We start from the raw sequence: 23,929 nt of genomic DNA, 5'->3' as shown, positions 1-23,929 counted from the left end.
AGGGGGCACAGGTTGCCTGTCCAGAGTTGGTGGGGAACCCGTTGCACTCCACAGAGAAGCAGCTGGAACTGGGGCCCCCGGAGCGCCCTCCTGCCGTCCTCGCCCCCACCTTTTCCATTCCCTACCCCAGCCTGAGTGGCAGCACCGGCTGTGGCCCCTCCTAGCCCCCAGGGCAGGTGGTCAGTGGTCTATTCTGGTACCCAGGGTGGCTGGGGAGCCAGAAGAAAGGAGGAGGGGGTGGGGGTGGGGGAGGGTGTGCTGGCTCTTCTTTTCGAGGCTAGATGGACAGGGGTCAATGGGGAGGGCTCTTTGGGACAGTAGGGGAGGTAGATTTCTGACCACTGCCGGCTGGGGAGAAAAAAAATTTGCTGTTTTCAACAAATTGTATCTCTCAGGACCTTTAAAATTGGGAAGCAGAATGTATGCCTGGCCTGAGAGCCAGGGCAATGGGATCCCCAGCAGCTGACAGTGGACCCCAGAGTTTCTTTACAACTTTGAGGACACTGGACGAAGCCCAGCCCCCAGTCCCAGTCTTCCAGGCAGCCTCTCGGAGAGAATTGTGGGTGCTGTTGTCCCAAACCTCCTCCCAGGCCAGCGGGGGGCAGTCTGGGGCCAGGGTGCACTCAGGGGAGCTTCTCCAGCCTATGGGAGAGCCCCAGCGCCTGATCGGCCTCAGGGGGGGCACAGGGCAGAAGGGCCCCTGTATTTCCCAGATAGGAAATTAGTGCTCCACCCCAGCTCCTGTGAGATGAAGGCCAGAGTCTGCTGCTCTTTCCAAGCCCAGCCCCCTATCTGAGGGGTGTGGGGTTGGGGAGAGAAGCAGGGCCGAATGTCGAGAGGGACTTGTCTACTGGGCACGGGACTTTTCAGTGGAGATCCCCAGCTAGGGCCAAGTTAAAAGGGGAAGGACCCAGAGCTGAGCCTGCCAACTCGGTTTATGGCAAGGCCTTAGTGACCACACAGAGAAATGAACTGGGTTTCTAGGAACCATGGGCTAAGATTTGAACCTTAGTTCAAATCCAGACTTTGTTTTTACTTCCTGTGTAACCTTAGGGAACTAACCCAGCCTCTCTGAGCATAATGTCTATAACTGAAAAATGAGGTTAATAGTTACTTCCCAGTGTTGAAGATTAGAGAGAGTGATTTTACATAGCAGGTATCCAGAATACCATGCCAAATATACAGTTCAGTTCAGTTCAGTCGCTCAGTCGTGTCCAACTTTTTGTGACCCCATGGACTGCAACATGCCAGGCTTCCCTGTCCATCACTAACTCCCGGAGCTTACTCAAATTTATGTCCGTTGAGTCGGTGATGCCATTTAACCATCTCATCTTCTGTCATCCCTTTCTCCCCCAACTTCAATGTTTCCCAGAATCAGGGTCTTTTCCAGTGAGTCAGGTCTTCGCCTCAGGTGGCCAAAGTATAGGAGTTTCAGCTTCAGCATCAGTCCTTCCAGTGAATATTCAGGACTGATTTCCTTTAGGATTGACTGATTGGCTCTCCTTGCAGTCCAAGGGACTCTCAAGAGTCTTTTTCAATACCGCAGTACAAAAGCATCAATTCTTCCACACTCAGCTTTCTTTATAATCCAACTCTCATATCCATACATGACTACTGGAAAAACCATACCTTTGACTGGACAGACTTTGGTTGGTAAACTAATGTCTCTGCTTTTTAATATGCTGTCTAGGTTGGTCATAGCTTTTCTTCCGAGGAGCAAGTGTCTTTTAATTTCATGGCTGCAGTCACCATCTATAGTGATTTTGGAGCGCCCCAAAATAGTCTCTCACTGTTTCCATTATTTCCCCATTGATTTGCCATGAAGTGATTATACCGGATGCCACGATCTTGGTTTTCTGAATGTTGAGTTTTTAGCCAACTTTTTCACTCTCCTCTTTCACTTTCATCAAGAGGCTCTTTAGTTCTTCTTCACTTTCTGCCATAAGGGTGGTGTCATCTGCATATCTGAGGTTATTGATATTTCTCCCGGCAATCTTGATTTCAGCTTGTGCTTCATTCAGCCTGGAATTTCGCATGATGTACTCTGCATATAAGTTAAATAAGCAGGGTGACAATATACAGCCTTGTCGTACTCCTTTCCCGATTGGAACCAGTCTGTTATTCCGTGTCCAGTTCTAACTGTTGCTTCTTGACCTGCATACAGATGTCTCAAGAGGCAGGTCAGGTGGTCTGATATTCCCATCTCTTTAAGAAAGTTCTATAGTTTGTTATGATCCACACAGTCAAAGACTTTTGCATAGTCAATAAAGCAGAAGTAGATGTTTTTCTGGAACTCTCATGCTTTTTCAATGATCCAATGGATGTCGGCAATTTGATCTCTGGTTCCTCTGCCTTTTCTAAATTCAGCTTGAACATCTGGAAGTTCACGGTTCACACACTCTTGAAGCCTGGCTTGGAGAATTTTGAGCATTACTTGGCTAGTGTGTGAGATGAGTGCAATTGTGTGGTAGTTTGAGCAATCTTTGGCATTGCCTTTCTTTGTGATTGGGATGAAAACTGACATTTTCCAGTCCTGTGGCCACTGCTGAGTTTTCCAAATTTGCTGGAATATTGAATACAGCATTTTCACAGCATCATCTTTCAGGATTTGAAATAGCGCCACTGGAATTCCATCATTTCCAGTAGCTTTGTTCACAATGATGCCTCCTAAGGCCCACTGGACCTCGCATTCCAGGATGTCTGGCTCTAGGTGAGTGATCACACCATCGTCGTTATCTGGGTCATGACAGTCTTTTTTGTATAGTTCTTCTGTGTATTCTTGCCACCTCTTCCTAATATCTTCTGCTTCTGTTAGGTCCATACCATTTCTGTCCTTTATTGTGCCCATCTTTGCATGAAAAGTTCCCTTGGTATCTCTAATATTCTTGAAGAGATTTCTAGTCTTTCCCATTCTATTGTTTTCCTCTATTTCTTTGCACTGATCACTGAGAAAGGCTTTCTTATCTCTCCATGCTATTCTTTGGAACTCTGGATTCAAATGGATGTATCTTTCCTTTTCTCCTTTGCCTTTAGCTTCTCTTCTTTTCACTTCTATTTGTAAGGTCTCCTCAGACAACCATTTTGCCTTTTTGCATTTCTTTTTCTTGGAAATGGTCTTGATCACTGCCTCCTGTACAGTGTCACGAACCTCCATCCATAGTTCTTCAGGCACTCTGTCTATCAGATCTAGTCCCTTAAATCTATTTCTCACTTCCACTGTATAATCATAAGGGACTTGATTTAGGTCATACCTGAATGGTCTAGTGGTTTTCCCTACTTTCTTCAATTTAAGTCTGCATTTGGCAATAAGAAGTTCATGATCTGAGCCACAGTCACCTCCTGGTCTTGTTTTTGCTGACTGTATAGATAGAGCTTCTCCATCTTTGGCTGCAAAGAATGTAGTCAATCTAATTTCGGTATTAACCATCTGGTGATGTCCATGTGTAGGGTCTTCTCTTGTGTTGTTAGAAGAGGGTGTTTGCTATGATCAGTGTGTTCTCTTGGCAAAACTCTGTTAGCCTTTGACCTGCTTTGTTTTGTACTCCAAGGCCAAATTTGCCTGTTACTCCAGATATCTCTTGACTTCCTGCTTTTGTGTTCCAATCCCCTATGATAAAAAGATATCTTTTTTGGGTGTTAGTTCTAGAAGATTTTGTAGGTCTTCATAAAACAGTTCAATTTCAGCTTCTTCAGCATTACAGGTCAGGGCATAGACTTGGATTATTGTGATATTGAATAGTTTGCCTTGGAAACAAACAGAGATCATTCTGTCGTTTTTGACATTACATCCAAGTTCTGAATTTCAGACTCTTGTTGACTATGATGGCTACTCCATTTCTTCTAAGAGATTCTTGCCCATAGTAGTAGATATAATGGTCATCTGAGTTAAATTCACACATTCCATTCCATTTTAGTTCACTGATTTCTAAAATGTCGATGTTCACTCTTGCCATCTCCTGTTTGACCACTTCCAATTTACCTTGATTCATGGACCTAACATTCCAGGTTCTTGTGCAATATTGTTCTTTACAGCATCAATTTTACTTCCATCACCAGTCACATCCACAACTGGGTGTTGTTTTTGCTTTGGTTCTGTCTCTTCATTCTTTCTGGAGTTAGTTCACTGATCTCCAGTAGCATATTAGGCACCTACTGACCTGGGGACTTCATCTTTCAGTGTCCTATCTTTTTGCCTTTTCATACTGTTCATGGGGTTCTCAAGCAAGAATACTGAAGTGGTTTGCCATTCCCTCCTCCAGTGGACCACATTTTGTCAGAACTCTCCACCTGACCCATCCGTCTTGGGTGGGCCTATATGGCATGGCTCATAGTTTCATTGAGTTAGACAAGGCTGTGGTCCATGTGATCAGTTTGATTAGTTTTCTGTGATTGTGGTTTTCATTCTGTTGGCCCTCTGATGGGTAAGGATAAGAAGCTTATGGAAACTTCCTGATGGGAGAGACTGACTGAGGGGGAAACTGGGCCTTGTTATGATGAGTGGGGCAATGCTCAGTTCAGTTCAGTCAGTCAGTCGTGTCTCTTTGTGACCCCATGGACTGCAGCATGCCAGGCTTCCCTGTCTATCACCAGCTCCTGGAGCTTACTCAAACTCATGTCCATCGAGTCGGTGATGCCATTCAGCCATCTCATCCTCTGTCTTCCCCTTCTCCTCCTGCCTTCAATCTTTCCCAGCATCAAGGTCTTTTCCAATGAGTCAGTTCTTCGCACCAAATGGCCAATATATTGGAACTTCAGCTTCAGCATCAGGCCTTCCAATGAATAGTCAGGACTGATTTCCTTTAGGATTGATTGGTTGGATCTCTTTGCAGTCTAAGGGACTCTCAAGAGTCTTCTCCAAGACCACAGTTCAGTAAATCTTTAATCCAGTTTTCTGTTGATGGGCGGGGCTGTGTTTTCTCCCTGTTTTTTGACCTGAGGCCAAACTATGGTGGAGGTAATGAAGATAATGGCAAGCTCCTTCAAAAGGTCCCACACATGTGCTGCTACACTGAGTGCCCCCAACCCTGCATCAGGCCACTGCCCACCCACGCCTCTGCCAGAGACTCCTGGGCACTCACAGGCAAGTCTGGATTAGTCTTTTTGGGGTCACTGCTCCTTTCTCCTGGGTCCTGGTGCACACAAGGTTTTGTTTGTGCCCTCAGAGAGTCTGTTTCCCCAGTCCTGTGTAAGTTCTGGTGACTCTATGGTGGAGTTAATGGCGACCTCTTCCAAGAGAGCTTATGCTATACCCAGGTCTGTTACACCCAGAGCCCCTCTCCCTGTGGCAGTCCACTGCTGACCCGAATCTCTGCAGGAGACACTCAAACACAGTTCTGGCTCAGTCTCTTTGGGGTCTCTGGGTTCTGGTATGCACAAGGTTTGTTTGAGCCCTCCAAGGGCGGGTATGGGTTTTGATTCTCAAAGCAATTTCGCCCCTCCTACCATCTTCGAACTGTGGTGTCGGAGAAGCCTCTTGAGAGTCCCTTGGACTGCAAGGAGATCCAACCAGTCCATTCTGAAGGAGATCAGCCCTGGGATTTCTTTGGAAGGAATGATGGTAAAGCTGAAACTCTAGTACTTTGGCCACCTCATGCGAAGAGTTGACTCATTGGAAAAGACTCGGATGCTGGGAGGGATTGGGGGCAGGAGGAGAAGGGGAGGACCGAGGACGAGATGGCTGGATGGCATCACTGACTTGATGGACGCGAATCTGAGTGAACTCCGGGAGTTGGTGATGGACAGGGAGGCCTGGCGTGCTGCGATTCATGGGGTCACAAAGAGTCAGACACGACTGAGCAACTGAACTGAACTGAACCATCTTCCTGGGGCTTCTCCTTTACCCTTGGACGTGGGGTATCTTTGTTTGGTGGGATCCAACATTCTCCTGTCAACAGCTGTGCAGCAGCGAGTTGTAATTTTGGAGTTCTCACAGGAGAAGATGAGCGCATATCCTTCTATTCCATCACATTCCTCTGAAGTATACAGTAGGTGCTCAATAAGTGGTGTGTGCTCACTTGCTCAGTCCTGTTTGACTCTTTGGAACGCTATGGACTATAGCCCACCAGGCTCCTCTGTCCATGGAGTTTTCCAGGGAAGAATATTGGAGCAGGTTGACCTTTTCTACTCTAGGAAATCTTCCTGACCCAGGGATTGAACCCGAGTCTTCTGCATTGACAGGTGGATTCTTTACCACTGAACCACATGGGAAGCCCTCCGTAAGTGGTAGCTATGCTATTATCAGAGGCAGCATAGCCTGTGATAGAGAGCTTTGGAGTGAGGCAGTCTTGGCTATGAATCTTGGCCTCTACCTGCTGTCCTAAAGCAAGAACTCAAGCCAGACCTGGACCTCCAGGAATCAATTTCCTGTCGGTCCAAATGGGATAAAATATTAGTAATGGCTGACACTTACTGAACACTCACTGTGTGCTAGGCTAAGTGCTAAGTGCTTTACAGTCCATTTCTCATTCAGTCTTCCCCAAACCCTATGCTATTATAATCATTTTACAGATGAGGAAACTGAGGCTCAGAGGGGTGAAGCAACTCACCCAAGAGTGGTAGATCCAACTTGAACCCAGGCAGTGACCCAGGAGCTGCTCCCCAAATTTCTCCCTTTGTCCCATACCCCTGCAAAGTTGAATGAACTTAGGCCATTGGCTAGCTGTCTGGACAGGTGTGAGAAGATTTCTATCTGTGGCTATAAAAACACTGAAGGTTCAAGAATGGGTATCTTCTGGGACTTTTCTGGTGGTCCAGTGATTAAGGCTCTGCATTTCCACTCAAGGGGCTCAGGTTTGATGCCTGGGCAGGGAACTAATCCTGCATGCCGCGTGCAGTGCACCCCTCCCCCAATTAATTAGTTAATTTTTTTTAATGGCCATTTTCTGGAACCCAAGACTCACTTTCATTGTGTATTTGGAAAATTTGGAGAATAAGCATGTGACCCAGCAGTGAAAACAGCTCAGGGTGCTATAATGGGCTGTGGTCTGGAGTGGCAGAGAAGACCCTGAGGTCTGAGTAGACCCCAAGCTGACTGTGACTCAGCTGGCTGGAGGAAGAGGAGGATGATCCTATAAGGCTATAGATAGCAACTGTGCATAGTGGCCCCGTGAGGTCATTGCCAGCCTGCTCAGGCTCTGTTTAAAGCACTCCACAGCCTCAGAGGGATGTAGGAAAACTGGAAAGCGCCCAGGACGACAGGGATATGACCAAACTGGAGGGGTTGAAACCAAAAACAGCCTATGAAGAAAGATAAAAGGAATGGGGATAAATCAGGCAGAAGAGAGGGCTGAGTGATGGCACTAAGAATGGCAGAGAATCCCAGAGAAGAAGGGAAGCTCTATTTCTCTACTGGGTTAAGGTCTAAGAAAGAAGGAACTTACATTTCAGCAGGCAGGTTAGAGTTAGGCCTGAGTGACTCTAGAGTGTGAGTCCATAGGTAGGCAGAGAAACCCATGAAATCTCCCTTCACAGAGGTTGGAGCAGGGCTGGGTGCCACCCTACACCAGCTCAGCTGCTCCCAACTCACCCTGACACCTTCCCACCCCAGTTCTCACACCCCTGCCCCTCCTCCACCCTGATAAATCCTAGTCTGATCAAGGACAGTTTTCTCTTATTCTCCTTGGGTTTCAGCTGAGGGGACGGTGCATATCTGTGTTGGAAAGAGAGGGCTCCTCTGCCTCTTCAGGAAATGGTTCAGGACTGAGGGGCCTTGGAGAATTCAGGGGTATCCCCCCAGACGGCTGGGAACTGTGGGGAGGTGGCTGGACGTGGTGGGGCAGCAATGTACCGGGACAGCTGAGACATCAGGAACCCATGAGGAGATGGGGGCTGTGCCTGTTCTGTGGGGCAGGACCAGGTGCTCACACAGTGAGGACGGAGCCAACAGAGATAGGGGAGGCAGGAGGAACCTGCGGGGAGGGAGAATGTGTGTCTACAGAGGAGGTGGATTCCATTTCTGCTGGCAGGTGTAGCCACCGCTCATCAACACATGGTGGGGTTGGGTCTGTTTTAGGCATGCGCCAATGTTTGGATTTGGCTTGATAGGAGTCTGTCTGAGCAAAAAGGCTTCAGACGAGGCAGCCCAGGGAGGCACCTTTTCATAAGAAAGGGCCTCTCTCCCTCCTCTTCTTGGGGTCAAGAATAGGGAGGGACGTCCAGGATATTTCATTTTAAGCAAGGAGAAACTGCAACCCAGAGAGGAGATGCAACCAGTCCAAGGTCACACAGCTTATCCGGGGCTGGCCAGGACTCTGGCCTCCTAAACTCCCAGCCATATGCTGCTCCCAGGGCACCAGGATGCTCTCCTGGGGACCTTCCCTTCATGCTAGCAAAGCTCCCTCCTCTTCCTTCAAACTGACTTCCGTCTCCATCCTCCTCGCCTCAAACCTCTTACTGATTGAAATAACACCTGAAATCTACCAGATGCTCAGAGTCCACAAAGCACTTTCACCTCAGTCTACTAGCTCCTCCCCTTGAGGCTCAGCCTCCCTGTCCCCACCGCCTCCTCCCCAGCCTGCAAGGCAGCCTATTTGGTGGAAGTCGAGAGCCGAGAGAGCCAGGAGGAGGTGAGATCAGCTTCAGACTTCTCCTACTTTGGCAGAGAACCCGCAGAGCTCCATGTCTGTAAAAGGAGCGTGGGGCAGGAGGGGGTTGGAGCCAGCCTGTGGGGCCTCCCCAGAGAAGGAGCTAGGTCAGGGGTGTGGGGTTGACGAGGAGGAAATGTGGGAGGAATTTATAAGAGCAGGGCTGGGGGTGCCATGAAGGAGGGGTCCCAAGAGAGGGCCTAGGGTCAGAAGGTGGAGAGAGGTAGGAGAGGGAGGCCCGGAGGTCTTAAACCAGTGAGATGCGGAGGGGGGCAGATGAGAGGGGTGATTGCTGGCTGAGCCTGGGCCAGGGGGGCCAGTGCAGGGGGGAGGCCGGGGTGGCGGGGGATGAGTCTCAGGGATAATCCTGACGCCACCGTTCCAGCTGGGCCCCCCAACTCAACCTCCCCCGCGGTGATATCAGGAAGAAACAATTGCCTCTGGACATTCCTTCCCTTTTACAGTCACTCTGGCTCCTCAGCCGCCTGTGGAGGTTAAGCAGCCCTACAGCTGAGAGGAAGACGAGGTGGGGGGGTGGCGGCGCGCAGCATGGAAGGGACTGTTGAGGGCTGGGGCTCTGGGAGCACTGAGGCGGGGATGGCTTTGCCAGGGACCACTCAATGTCCCACCCCCTGGGCCCAGAGACTCAGGATGTCAGAAGCTGAGGGGGCTCTGGAGATGACCCGTCCCAATCCCCTTTCACACCTGGACATGTGGGGCCAGGCAGGAAACGGGACTTGCCCAGGGGGTACAGATGGTTAGTTGGTGAACGTCCATGATAAGCATCCATATCTTAGCCTCTGGCTGACTGCCCCACCTCCAGACCTCCTTGCTTGGGTCTCCCACCTCCCCACCAAGTGCTGAAGCTCAGACAAGAGCCAGGGTCCCAGAATCCACACCTGCCACACTGTCCCCAAGCTCTGACATGGTGGCTGTCTCCTGGCCCAACCCAGCTTAGAATGGAAGCACAAAGATGCTGGGAAATAGAAAGAGGAGGATGGGCCCTGAACAAAGGGACACAGGCAGCCCTGGAAGTGGGGGTCAGCTGGTGGAGAGGGGGTGCACAGTGGGGAGGCACCAGCACTGTCTTGCGTCTGGGATCCTGGAGTAGACCAGGGCTGGGGGATGCTCCAAGACAGGGCAAGGTGGAAAAGTCACTTCTGGTTGTCTCCTTTTTGGCTTCTTTCATTTTTCTCCTCAATTCAGATGCTCAAGGTGCCCAAGTCGGTGTCCCCATCCTGGTGATTCATCATACATACCAGCTACCTGCCCCCTATCCATGCCATCCATGGGGACTGGGAGGTCCTATGGTACCAGGGCCCTCGTCTTCTAGGGCGCCCTCCATGAAGTTCAGAGGTCTACTCAGGCATCCACAAGCCCTCCAGTCACTGAGCTTAGAGGAAGGCAGGGAAAAGCTTGGCAGTGTCACGCAACAAAAAAGAGGCTGTGTGAGGTGAGCCCAAAGGAGAGGTGAGTGAGCTGAGGTTAGCAAGATGGGCAGGCCAGTTCGGTGGGGCTTTGGAGGCTATGATGAATTGGGGTTTTGCTGGTCCATTAGTTTAGGGAAGGGAGAGAAATTGGGAATGGTGAAATAGGCAAAGTCTCCAAAAGATGTGAGCACTACCCCCAGATATTTCAAGTTGGATCTCTGAAAGGAATTTCTTTTTGCTCTGTTTGGCTCCCAGGGCGGAATAATAGGTATAGCAGAGACATCTCCTAGGTTCAAATATAAGGAAATGTTTTCGAACAGCAGGGCTGTCTGTGTCCCATGACCAAGGCATGTTAGTTACCCAGGACTCGTTGTGGAGTGGAGTGGGCACCCTGGAGACACTGTGTCCCCAGGCAGTAGAGGGATTCAAAGTGGAGCAGTGCTTGCTGGGGTCACAGTAGAAACAATTTATGCCTTAACTGAGAAGTAGGGGTGTGGGACTGGTTGACCTCATGACCTATGAAGTTACCTCCAACCTTAAGTTTCCAAGACTCTCCAAGGTTGGAGTAATGTGGGAAGATTTCCAGAAAACATCAGGACTGACTTCTTTCTTTAACTGATTCAACAAAATATATTGGTAATGTGCATTGTATTAAATACAAGGGACTGTACCATGAACACACATTTATAAATTGTCCCCCTTTTCTGGCAAATGATGAATGAAAAGGTCTGTCTTGGTGGACCTTCCCATTTCCAATATCACTTAGCTCAGGTGAGAGATGTGATCATAAAGTAATGTGATACCTTACCAAAAGAATAAAATGCCTTACCAAACTTTATATATTCAGAAGTTTGTCCTGGGACTTCCCTGGTGGTCCAGCAGTTTAAGAATCCACCTTGTAATACAGGGGACATGGGTTTGACTCCTGGTCAGGGAACTAAGATCCCACATGCCAAGGAGCAACTAAGCCTGTGTGCCAGGACTGAGGAGCCCATGCACCACAGCTAGAGAAAGATCTCTCATGATGTAGCAAATATCTGACGTGCTGCAACTAAGACCTGGCACAGCCAAATAAGTAAATATTTTTTAAAAGTTTTGTTCCAAGGATGTTCATAGCAGTCTTGTTTATAATAGCAAAAGATAAAAAATGCTTATCAATAAAAAAATTGGCCAAATATGGTAAATACATACAGTGAAATACAAATGAGGATATTAAGAAGAACGATTAAAAAGAATGACTCAAAATCTCCCAATAAAGAAAAGAGTAAGACAAGATGGCTTGTTGAATTCTACCAAACATTTCAGAATTAACACCAGCCCTTCTCAAAATCTTCTAAAAATTTGAAAAGGAAGTATTTCTTAACACATCCTATCAGGCCAGCATTAGTCTGATACCAAAGCTAAACAAAGACATACAAGAAAATAAAGCTACAGATCTATATTCCTTATAAATATTAATGTTAAACTTCTCAACAAAATGCTAGCAAACCAAAATTCAACAGCATATTAAAAGGATTATACACAGGATGACATGGGACCTTTTTCTGGAATGCAGGGATGGTTTAATATATGAAAACCAATCAATATAATATATCACATTAACAGAATAAAGGGAAAAGCCCTCATTATCAACGTCATCTACAATAGCATCAAAAAGAATAAAATACTTAGAAATAAACATAACTAAGGAAGAGTAAGTCTTGTACATTGAAAGCTACAAAACATTTCTGAAATAAAGAAGACACAAAAATTGAAAGACATCCAGTATTCATTGATTGGAAGACTTAATATTGTTAAGCTTTCAATACTACCCAAAGTGATCTGCAGATTCAATGCAACCCCTATAAAAATCCCACCAAAAATTTTTTTAAGAAATAGAAAAATTCATTCCATTTAAAATTCAAAATGGAATCTCAATGGACCCCGCAGAGCCAAAACATCTTGAAAAAACAACAAAGTTGGAGGAGTCACACTTCCTGATTTCAAAACTTATTACAAAGCTATAGTAATCAAGGCAGTATGGTACTGGTGTGAGGACAGATACCTAGGTCAATGGACCATAACAGAGAGCCTAGAAAAAAAAAAAAAAACTTCAAATATATGGCTAAATTGTTTTCAATAAGGGGAAAAGGACAGTTTTGTCAACAAATGGTGCTGGGGAAATTATCTATCATATAATATTCATATAATGTGTTAATAAGAAAAAGAATGAAGTTGGACCCTGATACCGTGTATGAAAATTATTTCATAATGGACCAAAGACATAAAACTGTAAAGCTCTCAGAAGAAAACACAGGGGATAATGTTCTTCATATTGGATTTGGCAATGATTTCTAGGATATGACACCCAAAGCATAGGAAATAAAAGGATACATAGATAAACTGGACTTCATCAAAATTAAAAACTTTTGTGCATCAAAGGATACTATCAAGAGAGTGAAAAGGCAACCCACAGAATGATACCTTTTGCATTTTATGCTAAAGGTATGCATTACCCATCCAGATAAATTATCATTATTTTTAGCATGCCTAGTTCTAAGAAGTCCCAAGGGGAGTCTAAACTCTTACTTCGGTGGTGCTGCCTGGTTCAGAACACGCTCTGGAATGCTTCTCTTTCACCTGCCTTCCAAGCCTCCGAGTGTTGTTTTGCTGCCCTCCATGGCAGCAAATCCTTAGGGGTGGAACCAAATTTTGGAAACAGCTCCAAGTGGTTCAGAGCCAAGTCTGGTAGATGTTGATTTTGACTAGAGAATAGATGGTATAATTTATTTATTTGCTTTCTGTCTCATTTCACTAAGGAACTGAGGCCTCAGGCTGGTCCAAAGGGCAATTTCCTTATGTGGTCTGGAGACTGTTCACAGAGAGGAGTCCCAAAAGTGTTCTGGCCTCTATAGTGCTGTGGAAATGGGCGCACAGTCTCCTTACAGCATATTAGCCAAGGTTGTTTTGATTACAAATGGCAATAGCCAATACCAAGTCTCTTCAGTTAAAAATAAAAGGAAGAAAAGAAAAGTTTATTGGCCCCAAACCCAGGAAGGATACTGGGAGAGCTCACAAAATGGAGAACTTAAGAAGCAGGATCCCAGGAGATGGAATTTAGGACTTCCAGCCTCACATTCTCCTTCTCTCTGGGTGTCTCTGCTTCTCCCAGCATGCTGACCTTTTCTTTCCTATGCCAGAAAGACCTCCCCAGTGGGCAGGAAACATGGTTGCCAGAAGCTCCAGTTTAGTAATCCCAGTTCCATGTATAAATTCCAAGGTGGGTCTCTGATTGGCCCTGGTCAGGTCCAGGCCTGCCCCTTGAGCCAACCGCTGCAGTCAGAGGGATGCAGTTATAAGAGTGGCTGGGAGCTGAATCACCTGTCCACTCATGGACAGGTGTGTCTCATGGACATGTGTGTTTGTGTGCACGCAGTGTATGTTAACAAAAGAAGGGGATGGGAAAGAAATCTTTCAGGCTACTTTGAACAAGGACAGTGCTGCCTGTCCAAAGGGACATGCAAAGGAGTCACATGGTCTCCCAAAAATTCTCCAGGAGCCTACAATCTAGTTTGGGAGACGAGACACAAAAATAACCAGAACACAACAGCTTGCACTGACTCGAAGGCTGGATAAGAATATCTGGAACTCCCCACCCACCTCATAAGCTTGTCTCTTGGATAAAAATTAGAAACTGAATGTGAAAGGGCTTTGCAAAGACAGCAGCAACAAAGCTCTTTGCAGTTAACCTGGCACATTCACACATACCCTGGGAACAAAGCATGGGCTCTGAAGTCAGACTGCCTCAGCTTCCTGAGCTGCAACATGGGAAGGGTACTAGCTCTTACTTCACAGGGGTGTCAAGAGAATTGGGGATCATGGGTGGGGAGTGCTTAGCAGAGTGACACACGGTGGGTGCTCAGAATATACAAGGTAGTAGTATTTGCATATTGTTACTTGAGCCTCTTCAAACCCATAGTCGGTTGACACTGCCAGGGTGACCATTCCTACTTTATAGTGAGGACACAGAGAAGGGAAGGACTAGCCTGCTTGTAATTACATCTTCAGGTGATGGCAGAGCTAGGCTAAGACCAGACCTCTATTTCCAAACTTTGCATTCCTAAAGGGTCAGGCCTAAGAGAGACCTGAATAGTGCCAGGTGGAGGTATGGAGAGACAGCCAATATTCATGGAGAAGTGGAAATGTCCTTAGGGGTCAGCCAGTGCCTTGTACTAAGAAGGAGACCTGTGAAGGGATGGGCAAGCCCTATTCGGGGCTTCTCTGCTGGGGGCTTGGAGTATGAAGCGGGTAGGAAGTGATTGGGGCTCATCGCCTCAAGCCTTCCTCCACCATCTGACACCCACGTCTCCTCAGGTACCCGACCCCCACCCCCCCTAGAGCTCCTCTCCTGTGCGCTTATTTCCCGGACTGATGCATTCTCCTCTATAAATACCAGCTCTGGTATTTGGGGTTGGCAGCTGTTGCTGCCAGGGAGATGGCTGGGTTGACATGAGGCTCCTGACAAAACACAAACCCCTGGGGGTGGGGGTGGTGTGAGGAAGGGGGATGAATCAGAGAGGGGGTGGGGGTGGGCTCACGGGGACAGAAGCCCAGAGAAGTTGGCTGTGTGGGGGTGAGAGTATACAGTTATAATTGTTATAATTGGAAACTGAGAGCCTACCAGGCCCTTTCTGGAAATCACCCTGTCGTTTGTAAACTTGAGGCTACACCCTCACTGGTAGGGGTGGGGTGGAAAAGGGCCTTCATGAATCCAGAGGGAAACTGAGGCTGGGAGCTGGAACTCAGATGCTAGTGGACATTCCTGAGGAGGTGGGCTCTGGTGGGGATGGCTGCCTGCCCCAGGGAGGCCTTCCCATCCTCCCTGTCTGTCAGAGACCCTCCTCCACTAGGCCTGGCTGGGGCATTCCTGGTCTTTGCCTGAGCCCTCGGAAATGTTTGCCACTTTCGGAGAATCTTTAGGGAAAAAAAAAAAAAAAGGTGATTTGCAGACTGTCTTGGAAATAGGCCTTGTCTCTTCAGGAAATGACCCGAAGTATCTCCTTGGAGCCAAAAGAAGCCCCTCAAACTAAATGGAAGCCTTTCCCTAGTTCTCTCCCCTGATCACCCCAGGATCAGGCAGGCACCCAAGGACTGAAAGGGGGCCTGGCCGGGGGCTCCAGACATGCTTGCGCCCCGGTGAAGCAGCTGGCAGGCCTGCCCATCTTCTGCCCTCCTAGGTCCGCCAGCCTCTCCCACACCCCGCAGGGGCCCCCAACCACCCGCCCGCTGAGGGGCTCAGGCCTCTTGCGGGGGAGCTGGCCTCCCCGCCCCCACGCCAGGGGCCGCCCTTTCCTGGCAGGACAGCGGGATCCTGCAGCTGTCAGGGGAGGGGCGGCGGGGGCTGATGTCAGGAGGGATACAAATAGTGCGGACGGCCGGGGGCCCTGTCTCCCCTCGCCACATCCACTCTCCGGCCGGCCGCCCGCCGCCTCCTTCTCCGCGCCGCCCAGCCTCGCCCGCGCCGCCACCATGAGCCAGGCCTACTCGTCCAGCCAGCGGGTGTCATCCTACCGCCGCACTTTCGGCGGGGCCCCCAGCTTCCCGCTCGGCTCCCCGCTGAGCTCGCCCGTGTTCCCGCGCGCGGGCTTCGGCACCAAGGGCTCCTCGAGCTCCGTGACGTCCCGCGTGTACCAGGTGTCGCGCACGTCGGGCGGGGCCGGGGGCCTGGGGGCGCTGCGGGCCAGCCGGCTGGGCTCGACCCGCGTGCCCTCCTCCTACGGCGCGGGCGAGCTGCTGGACTTCTCGCTGGCCGATGCTGTGAACCAGGAGTTCCTGACCACGCGCACCAACGAGAAGGTGGAGCTGCAGGAGCTCAATGATCGCTTCGCCAACTACATCGAGAAGGTGCGCTTCCTGGAGCAGCAGAACGCGGCTCTTGCTGCGGAGGTGAACCGGCTCAAGGGCCGCGAGCCGACGCGCGTGGCCGAGATCTACGAGGAGGAGCTGCGAGAGCTGCGGCGCCAGGTGGAGGTGCTCACCAACCAGCGCGCCCGCGTCGACGTCGAGCGGGACAACCTGCTGGACGACCTGCAGCGGCTCAAGGCCAAGTGAGCACCCGCGAGCGCCCCCAGAACCCCCTCCCTCTCCAGGGGCCGGGCACGGGAGGCTAGGCCTGGGGCTGGGTCCAGTGGTCAGTACCCCATCGTACCCAGGGTGAGGGTGGGCTAGCTGTGTCTCCGGGGAAGGGGAAGAGACGCCATGCCTTTCCCTGCGCTCTCAGGCTGCAGACGAGGCCACGGTCCCAATTTTCTTGGGGACATCATGGAGTGGAAATGGGCGACCTTGGGAGACCAGGTGCTTCTTACAAAGCATCTTAAGATGCTGGGGTGATGTTTCTAGGTTCAGGTGGGCACATGGAAGGAGAAAGGAGGCCCATAGGCAGTGGGAGGAAGAGGACAGGTTGGTAGGAGACAAGGAAATCTGGAGCCAGCAGTAGCTCTCAGTTCATCTGTGATGAAGCCCTGTGGTTGGGGGTAGAGAGGGGATCTTGACCCCTGGGCCTGACTTAAGCTTTACAGGGAGGATGGATAAACTGGAGGAAAGGAGAGAGTGAGTCGGGGAGGAGGGGGGATGTGCAGCCCTCAGACAGATTGGAACACGGATTGTGGCTCCACCAGGCTCCCTGTGCTTCAGGCAGCAAGAATAGAGCAAATACTGGTGGGTCCTGCTTTTCTGCCCAAGTGATCACTGTCCTACCACCCAGGTCACAAACGTTAAATGAGCACCTACATGGGCCAGGCTGGGGCCGGGGCCTGGGAACCCGGAGGTGGATAAAATAAGAACCTGAAGGTGGACAAAATAAGACGCAGTTCTTAATCCCAGGGAGGTCACAAACTAGTGAGGACATGGACTTCCAGGGTGTGGCTCCAGGGCAGAGATTGGGCCACTTCCTGTCCCCTCCCTGTGTGGGCGGGCCTTGCTCACTCTATTCTGAGCCCACTCCCTGGGCAGCCCCCAGTCAGTCTTCTCCCCAGCCTGTTTCATCCTCACCATCTGTCTGTCCTTCTGCCTGTGTCTGCCAGGCTGCAAGAGGAAATTCAGCTGAAAGAAGAAGCGGAGAACAATTTGGCTGCCTTCCGAGCCGTGAGTCCTCTTGGGTCTCCCAGCTGCCTTACCCCTTCTGTCCCCTCTGTGTCACGCCTGGTCTCCCTCTGCCCTGCCCGGGTGATCAGTGTCCCTCTCCCTCTCACTTGACCTTTCCCAGGACGTGGATGCAGCTACTCTAGCTCGAATTGACCTGGAGCGCAGGATCGAATCTCTCAACGAGGAAATCGCGTTCCTTAAGAAAGTGCACGAAGAGGTACTACGCCCTGGTGAAAGCGGCTGGAGGGGTGGCAGTGGTGCTGGACTCTGGGAGTGAGGGTGGGAGGGTACGTGTCGGGGTGGTTGGGGACTGAAGCCTAGCCATACCCTGCAGGAGATCCGCGAGCTACAGGCCCAGCTTCAGGAACAGCAGGTCCAGGTGGAGATGGACATGTCGAAACCAGACCTCACAGCTGCCCTCAGGGACATCCGTGCTCAGTATGAGACCATCGCAGCCAAGAATATCTCGGAAGCTGAAGAATGGTACAAGTCAAAGGTGAGGCTCTGGTGGCCCCTCTGCCCCTTCAATCCCAGTCTGGAGGTATTTCCTATGGCTCCATCTCTGGGGAGGAGGGTGAGCCCGGGGTCTCCATGCTTCTTTGCCCACCCCTTCCTGCATCCTGCATCCTCCTGTCATCTCAGGGACCCCCCTCTCTCTGCCCATAGGTGTCCGACCTGACCCAGGCAGCCAACAAGAACAATGACGCTCTGCGCCAGGCCAAGCAGGAGATGATGGAGTACCGCCACCAGATCCAGTCCTACACCTGCGAGATCGACGCCCTCAAGGGCACCGTGAGTCCCTGCCCACCTTGCCTGGCTCAGCCCTTCCCATCTGCAGCTCACGCTCTGTGACCTCGGGCGCATCACACACCCTCTCTGGGCCTCTGTCTCCTCATATCTACCACAGGAGTAGAAACAGACAGGTGGACTCCCAGGGGGGCTCTCAGGAATCGTGGGACTCCTGCGTAGAGGCAGGAAGGGTGGACAGCCACGTTCCCCTGTTTCAGCTGTATTCTCTGATATTCCACATAAGGCTTCATTTGAGTTCTGAGTTCCCTGGCTCAGAGGACTTTGACAAGTCCTAGGCTTGGCCATCTGGGGTACCTCCCGGCCCAGAGACTGTGACTCTCTGCATCCTGGGCCCTGCGTGTCCCCCTGACCACCAGCACAGCCCATCCTTGACCTGGGCACCCCCTCCTGCAGAACGACTCACTGATGAGGCAGATGAGGGAGCTGGAGGACCGCTTTGCTAGTGAGGCCAGTGGCTACCAGGACAACATTGCCCGCCTGGAGGAGGAGATACGACACCTCAAGGATGAGATGGCCCGCCACCTGCGCGAGTACCAGGACCTGCTCAATGTCAAGATGGCCTTGGACGTGGAGATTGCCACCTACCGGAAGCTGCTGGAGGGCGAGGAGAGCCGGTGAGGGGCGAGGCAGAGGCTGGCCATGGGCTCCTGGAGGGGGTTGCGCTGAGGGCCCCCTCCTGCCCTGAAGTGGGGCTCAGGATCACCATCACAAGATCTAGAAACAATATTATACAAGAGGCCACCACTCTGCTGATTACAGAGAATTAACCAAAGCCACCTGGGTAAAAAGTGATTTAATTAATAGCTTTTATAAAAAGAGAAATATAAGTATTCCCACATCTACCTTCAGAATTAAGAACCAGCAGCATAAAACCATATTCAGCAACTAGTAATAAAACATTACTGCCAGTCAAGGGAGAGATGGAAGCAGAGCCGGGAGTGATGAGGAAGGAAAGGGAGGGGGCAGATAGAGATGAATAGAGACAGATGGAGCTGGGACATGATAGGCTAAGAGAGAAGGTGCAGAGATTTATGCTCAGAGGGTGCACACACATGTGTGTACACACACACATGTGCTCACGGGAAAAGATGCAATGACACGCTCAGAACAAATCACCTTTAGACACAAAAACACCATGCAACAAGAAAGGGACACAAGGGAACCTTCCTCATTGATGGAAATGTTCTATATCTTGATTTGGACTGGTGGTTACATGGATGTAGACACTGATCAAAACTCACTGGATTGCGCTCTAAAGATCTGTGCATTTCACTATGTAAACTTAACATCAATTCAAAACAGGTCATTTACTCAACAAAATGATGCCCACTGATGCTCACAAAAATGATAAAATCTGAAGTTTAAAAAAATCAGCTGACATATTTAGATACAGATTTATACAGAGGAAGATTTCAGATACTGTAGAATAATATCCTCATATAATGACCCCTTAAGGTAGCTAAGGTCACACTGCATTTTCCCAGCTCTAGGCATAAAGGGGTGGGGGGTGGCAGTTCCTGGAACTTGCCTTCCTGTGAGTGGGCCAGAGATTCCCAGACTGACTGGAGGGTGGGCACATGCAGTGGATGTCATCCACAGCTCCTGTTGATACACCCTGCAATGCGAAGGGCAAGAAAGAAATCTGGGTACAGTGGAGGGTGCACTGGGGGTCCTGGTGTCACACCAGCAGGTCAGAGATGGACTGGGGTGATCCTTCCAGAAGGGACAGTTCCTGGGACAGCTCGAGTTGGCCTTTGGCCCCATGCCCCAATCAGTGTTGAAGTCAGTGGGACTGGGACAGCTGAGGATGGTGTTTACAGAGGATCAGGGCAAGATTTGAGGGGTGGTGACGAGAGAGATGGAGGGTCCTAACCCTTTGGGGGCCTGGTCTCTCTCCTTTTAGGATCAACCTCCCTATCCAGACCTTCTCTGCCCTCAACTTCCGAGGTGAGTGCGTGTTGGCAAGTAGAGGCTGGAGTGGCAGAGGGTAGGAGGCCAGCGGGCACTGCCCGAGGCCAGCCAGGAGGGGAGGATACACCATAGGGACTGGGTTGGGGTCTGGGGAACAGAAAGGGGGTTGCTGCGGGAGAATGGGGACGTTTAGGTAGAGACATCTTCTGACAAAGGGAGCTTTTTATTATTATTTTTTAAATTTCATGGTGTTGTATGATATGACCATGTCCCCTGCATCTTCTGGGAATATTAAGTGGCCAACAGTTTCTTTTTTCTAATATACCCAAACTCTGAGGAAGTACCAGGGTATCCTTGGGGACCTGGTAGCAGAAGCATCTAGAACCCTATACCTGAGCTACAAGGCACCCACCACTTATTTTCTGTTTGACAAGTTGCCAAGCACCCTCCACTGGCCTCCAGCTGCTTGCTGAACATTTCTAGCTTTCTGGAGCAAGATGTTGGGTGCTTGCTTTAAAAAATGAAGCCAAACCTTAGCAAAGCCAAACAATTAAAAGAACGAACTCCTAGGGCATTCTGCCATTCTGACATTAGTAATATGCAGATCGAGTGGCTTTCCAACCCCGGAGAGCAGAAAAACACGCTCTAATGATACATTAGGAAAGCAAGTTGGAGTCCTTGGCAGCTTCGCCTTTCCTAGATCAAATTTTTTATATATTCGATGTTCATTTCCATCAGAAAAAAATACATGCTGTGCTCCACCAAGTTGCAATGTTCATCACAGGCTGGCTGACTGCTAAGGAGATTTATGAACACCAAACTCATAACACCAAGGACCTAAATTTGACCCTTCCAATAAAACTCAGAATGGCTCTCTTCGGTTAGCAGTTTATGCAGATACCAAGTGTGAGCCTTGCATTTAAAATCGCTTAATGGTTTTTCAAGTCAGTAGTTCTGGGCCATGACAGGGCAAGTACTGCTGTTACTGTTCATTTCACAGTGGGGAAACTGAGGCATGGAGGGACAAGTGACTGGCCATCTGCACAATAAATCAGTGACTTATTCCTATCCATCTCTCTTTCATTAAGACATCAAGTTGTTCATCCGGAGTCAAAGGGGGCTGGGTACCATGAGATCCTTCAAAAGAGTGCCTTGGTTCTGGGCTCTAGGGTCCTCACTGTCAGGGTTCAAATTCCTGCAGGGATCTCCTGGGGACCAGGGGTGGAGGGGAAGTGAGGAGGGGTGTCGGTGGGGGGGCGGGAATGCTGGGTGGCCTGGGGCCTAGGTGATCCCTCACCCTCTTGAACCTGCCAACACCTGGAGCACACCTGTTGGCTCCTTGTCTTAGCTCAGCCCTGGGCAGCCCCTTGGGTCTGCAAAGCCACCTACTGGGTGCTGGGCACAAGGACAGGTGAAGATGTTTTGCTGAAAAAGTAACAGGCCCATATTGAGGGATTGGGCGTCTTCCGGGCTTTGCCCAGTGAGACCAGGGAAGGACTCCCAGCCACAGGAACAGCCAGGCCTGGCCTTGGTCAAGGCTGAGCGTGTGGATGAATCTGTTACAGAAACAAGCCCTGAGCAGAGGGGTTCTGAGGTCCATACCAAGAAGACGGTGATGATCAAGACCATCGAGACTCGGGACGGGGAGGTGAGTGGTCTGCCTGGAACCCTTACCCCTGAGGTGAGGGGGGCCTGTGGGGTGTGTCTGGGCGGGGGGGCTGTCAGCCAGATGTCTTCTACCAGCCGTGCTGGTTCTGCCTGGGGGCAGAAGGGTCTGCCATGCTGGGGAGGAGGTGTCCCGGGGTCATGACTCCATTCTCCGGTCAGCCCTGGGTTAGACTGGGTTTCTCTTCCTCTCCAGGTCGTCAGTGAGGCCACACAGCAGCAGCATGAGGTGCTCTAAAGCCAGAGACCTCTCTGCCGCCAGAGACCGTGCTCACCTCTGTCCTCACTGCCTCCTAAAGCCAGCCTCCCTCCATCCCAGGGCACCACCCCCAGCCACAGTGCTCCGCTCACAGCCTCTGACCCCTGCTCACCGCGACCACCCGTCCTGGTCCCCACAGGGGACCTGGCCCAACCCTCCCGGGCACAGGGAGCCCCTGCCGTGTGAGGTCTGGATGTTGAACTGAGGGGGCCTGGCCCTGGGCCGCCCTTGGAGTGTGCTGGGCAGGGCCAGGCTGGAGCCAAGACATGGCAGTGACCTTACCCTTCCCACCTCCGTGACTTCAGGCTCTAGCATATGGCTTTGGAGGGGACTCCAGAGCAGGACGTAGGAACCCCTCAGGGTCAGGTCAAGCCCTGTGGACCTCCCCATTACCCCCTCCCCGGCCTGAGTCAGAAAGGCAGCATCCTCGGCAAGCCATGCAGGTAACTGGGGACATAGCCCCCACCCCCGTGGAGACTGGGGGCCTCGAGACTGACCCCATGGTCCCTTACTTTCCCGAGGTGGGCTTACAAGGCAGGGGCTGCAAGAGAGAACCCCCGAAGGTGCCAGATGTGGGAGCAGGAGATGCAGAAAGAGAGAGGGTGGGCGAGATGCTGGAGAGAAGAGGAGAGAGGAGAGAGCGGTCTCAGGCAGGTGGCAGGGGGGCCCACCTCCCCGTGCCTGCCCCTTCCCCGCTGCAGGGGCTCTGAACAGAAAGAAACAATAAAAAAGATAAGCACAAGCCTAGCACGGCCCCTGCTGTTTTGACTGCCAGGTCTTCTCTGAGAGAGCCCTGTCACACTACCTCTTTTTTTTTCTCTTTTTTTTAATATTTTTGGGCCACATAACACAACATGCGAGATCTTAGTTACCTGACCAGGGATTGAACCTGTGCCCTTGCAAGGGAAGCATGGAGTCCTAACCACTAGACCACCAGGAAATTCCTTGTATCGCTTCTTGAGGCGAACTGTGTGCTGCCTTCCTACCCAGCCAGACTGTCCCCCAGGGCCTGCCACCCCTTCTGTTCCCAGAGCCTCGCAGCCTGGCTGTATGTGTGTAGCATATGGGGGAGGGGGCTTTTGCTGGGGACTCACACATACCTCTTGTTATGCCCCATTACCAGGACTGCCCCCACGCACTGCTCTGAAGTAGGGCTCCTGTGGTCCTTGCCTAAGGTAGCTTACACCCTCAAAACCTGGATCTTCGAAGCTCCAAGGCCAATTCAGGAAAAATGACCTTGTTAAGAAAAACAGAAAGCTCTATCTCATCCTTGGAAAAGAAGACTCACTGCTCTAAAAAAGTTGTCAAGTCATCCTATGTTAGCTTATAATTTCAGTGTAATACAATCTTAATTAAAATACCAAAGGGAAATTTCGGGAGAATTTGGGAAGATAGGGAATGTAGGACATATGGGAAAAAAAATCATAAAACACTAACACAGATATCTTAAAGGTTTCTGTGGGGAAACCTTAATTATTCAGTTCTGGGCATGGTAGACATGGACAGGGGCAGCAGTGAAATCTGTCTTTTCACTCCTTCCAAAAAATAAATTCCAGGTGGATTAGAGATTTAGGAAGCTTGATGGATCCATGTAGGTCTCTGTCTTCCAACCACTCCTCAGATTTAAGAGGTTACCCTTTAGAAGTGGGAAGAGGGTAGAGATCACAGACATGATAAATTTGGACAGTTTGTAAGGGAAATAAATCCAATAGAGCTTTAGTCCTAGAGTCCTTAATATGTTGTTCCTAACTGGCTTTTTCCAGAAGCTTCCAAAAACCTTTCTGGTGTCTCTTTCTCCCCCTTCTTGGATGCAGCCCTGGCTCATGACTTGCCAGGCCCTCCCCCCCAACCCGTAACTTGTGTGGTCCCTCCCTCCAGGGCTCCAGGAAGGACCCCCTTCTTCAAGGTATGCTATCCTTCATCTTGCCCTGGGAGCATCTGGGGCTAAAACCCCATATCTCCCCCCTCCCTTCCTTTCCCCACAATCCTCCAACAGAATGAACCCTGCAGGCCCCAGAACACCCCCCCAATCAACCCGTGGTGGACCCCCAACAGAAATGAGCAGGGGCATTTCCTGTGCACACTGCGATAGAGGCGGGCAGCGCCTTCTTATCCTGGGCCAATGAGGGGCTCTGGAATCTGAGCTCCTC

At 50.4% G+C, this 23,929-nt stretch overlaps 1 protein-coding gene across 1 annotated transcript; it reads left to right on the top strand.

Annotated features, from left to right (window-relative positions):
* On the top strand, positions 15,324-22,526 carry DES (desmin). The gene is made up of 9 exons (XM_013972881.2): positions 15,324-16,098; positions 17,074-17,134; positions 17,256-17,351; positions 17,469-17,630; positions 17,801-17,926; positions 18,338-18,558; positions 19,848-19,891; positions 21,421-21,503; positions 21,717-22,526. The coding sequence occupies exons 1-9, from the start codon at positions 15,521-15,523 to the stop codon at positions 21,756-21,758; spliced, it is 1,413 nt and encodes a 470-aa protein (XP_013828335.1). The 5' UTR covers positions 15,324-15,520; the 3' UTR covers positions 21,759-22,526.

Source organism: Capra hircus, chromosome 2, assembly GCF_001704415.2.
Source record: "Capra hircus breed San Clemente chromosome 2, ASM170441v1, whole genome shotgun sequence".
Taxonomy (NCBI): domain Eukaryota; kingdom Metazoa; phylum Chordata; class Mammalia; order Artiodactyla; family Bovidae; genus Capra; species Capra hircus.
This window is presented reverse-complemented; position numbering and strand designations above follow the sequence as displayed.

What these genes read in the sequence shown, in the direction of transcription:
- DES (XM_013972881.2), top strand. Translation starts at nt 15,521, where the DNA reads ATGAGCCAGGCCTACTCGTCCAGCCAGCGGGTGTCATCCTACCGCCGC. An exon ending in AAGAATGGTACAAGTCAAAG is followed by an intron (nt 17,631 to 17,800) that starts GTGAGGCTCTGG and finishes CTCTGCCCATAG; the next exon opens with GTGTCCGACCTGACCCAGGC. An exon ending in TCGAGACTCGGGACGGGGAG is followed by an intron (nt 21,504 to 21,716) that starts GTGAGTGGTCTG and finishes CTTCCTCTCCAG; the next exon opens with GTCGTCAGTGAGGCCACACA.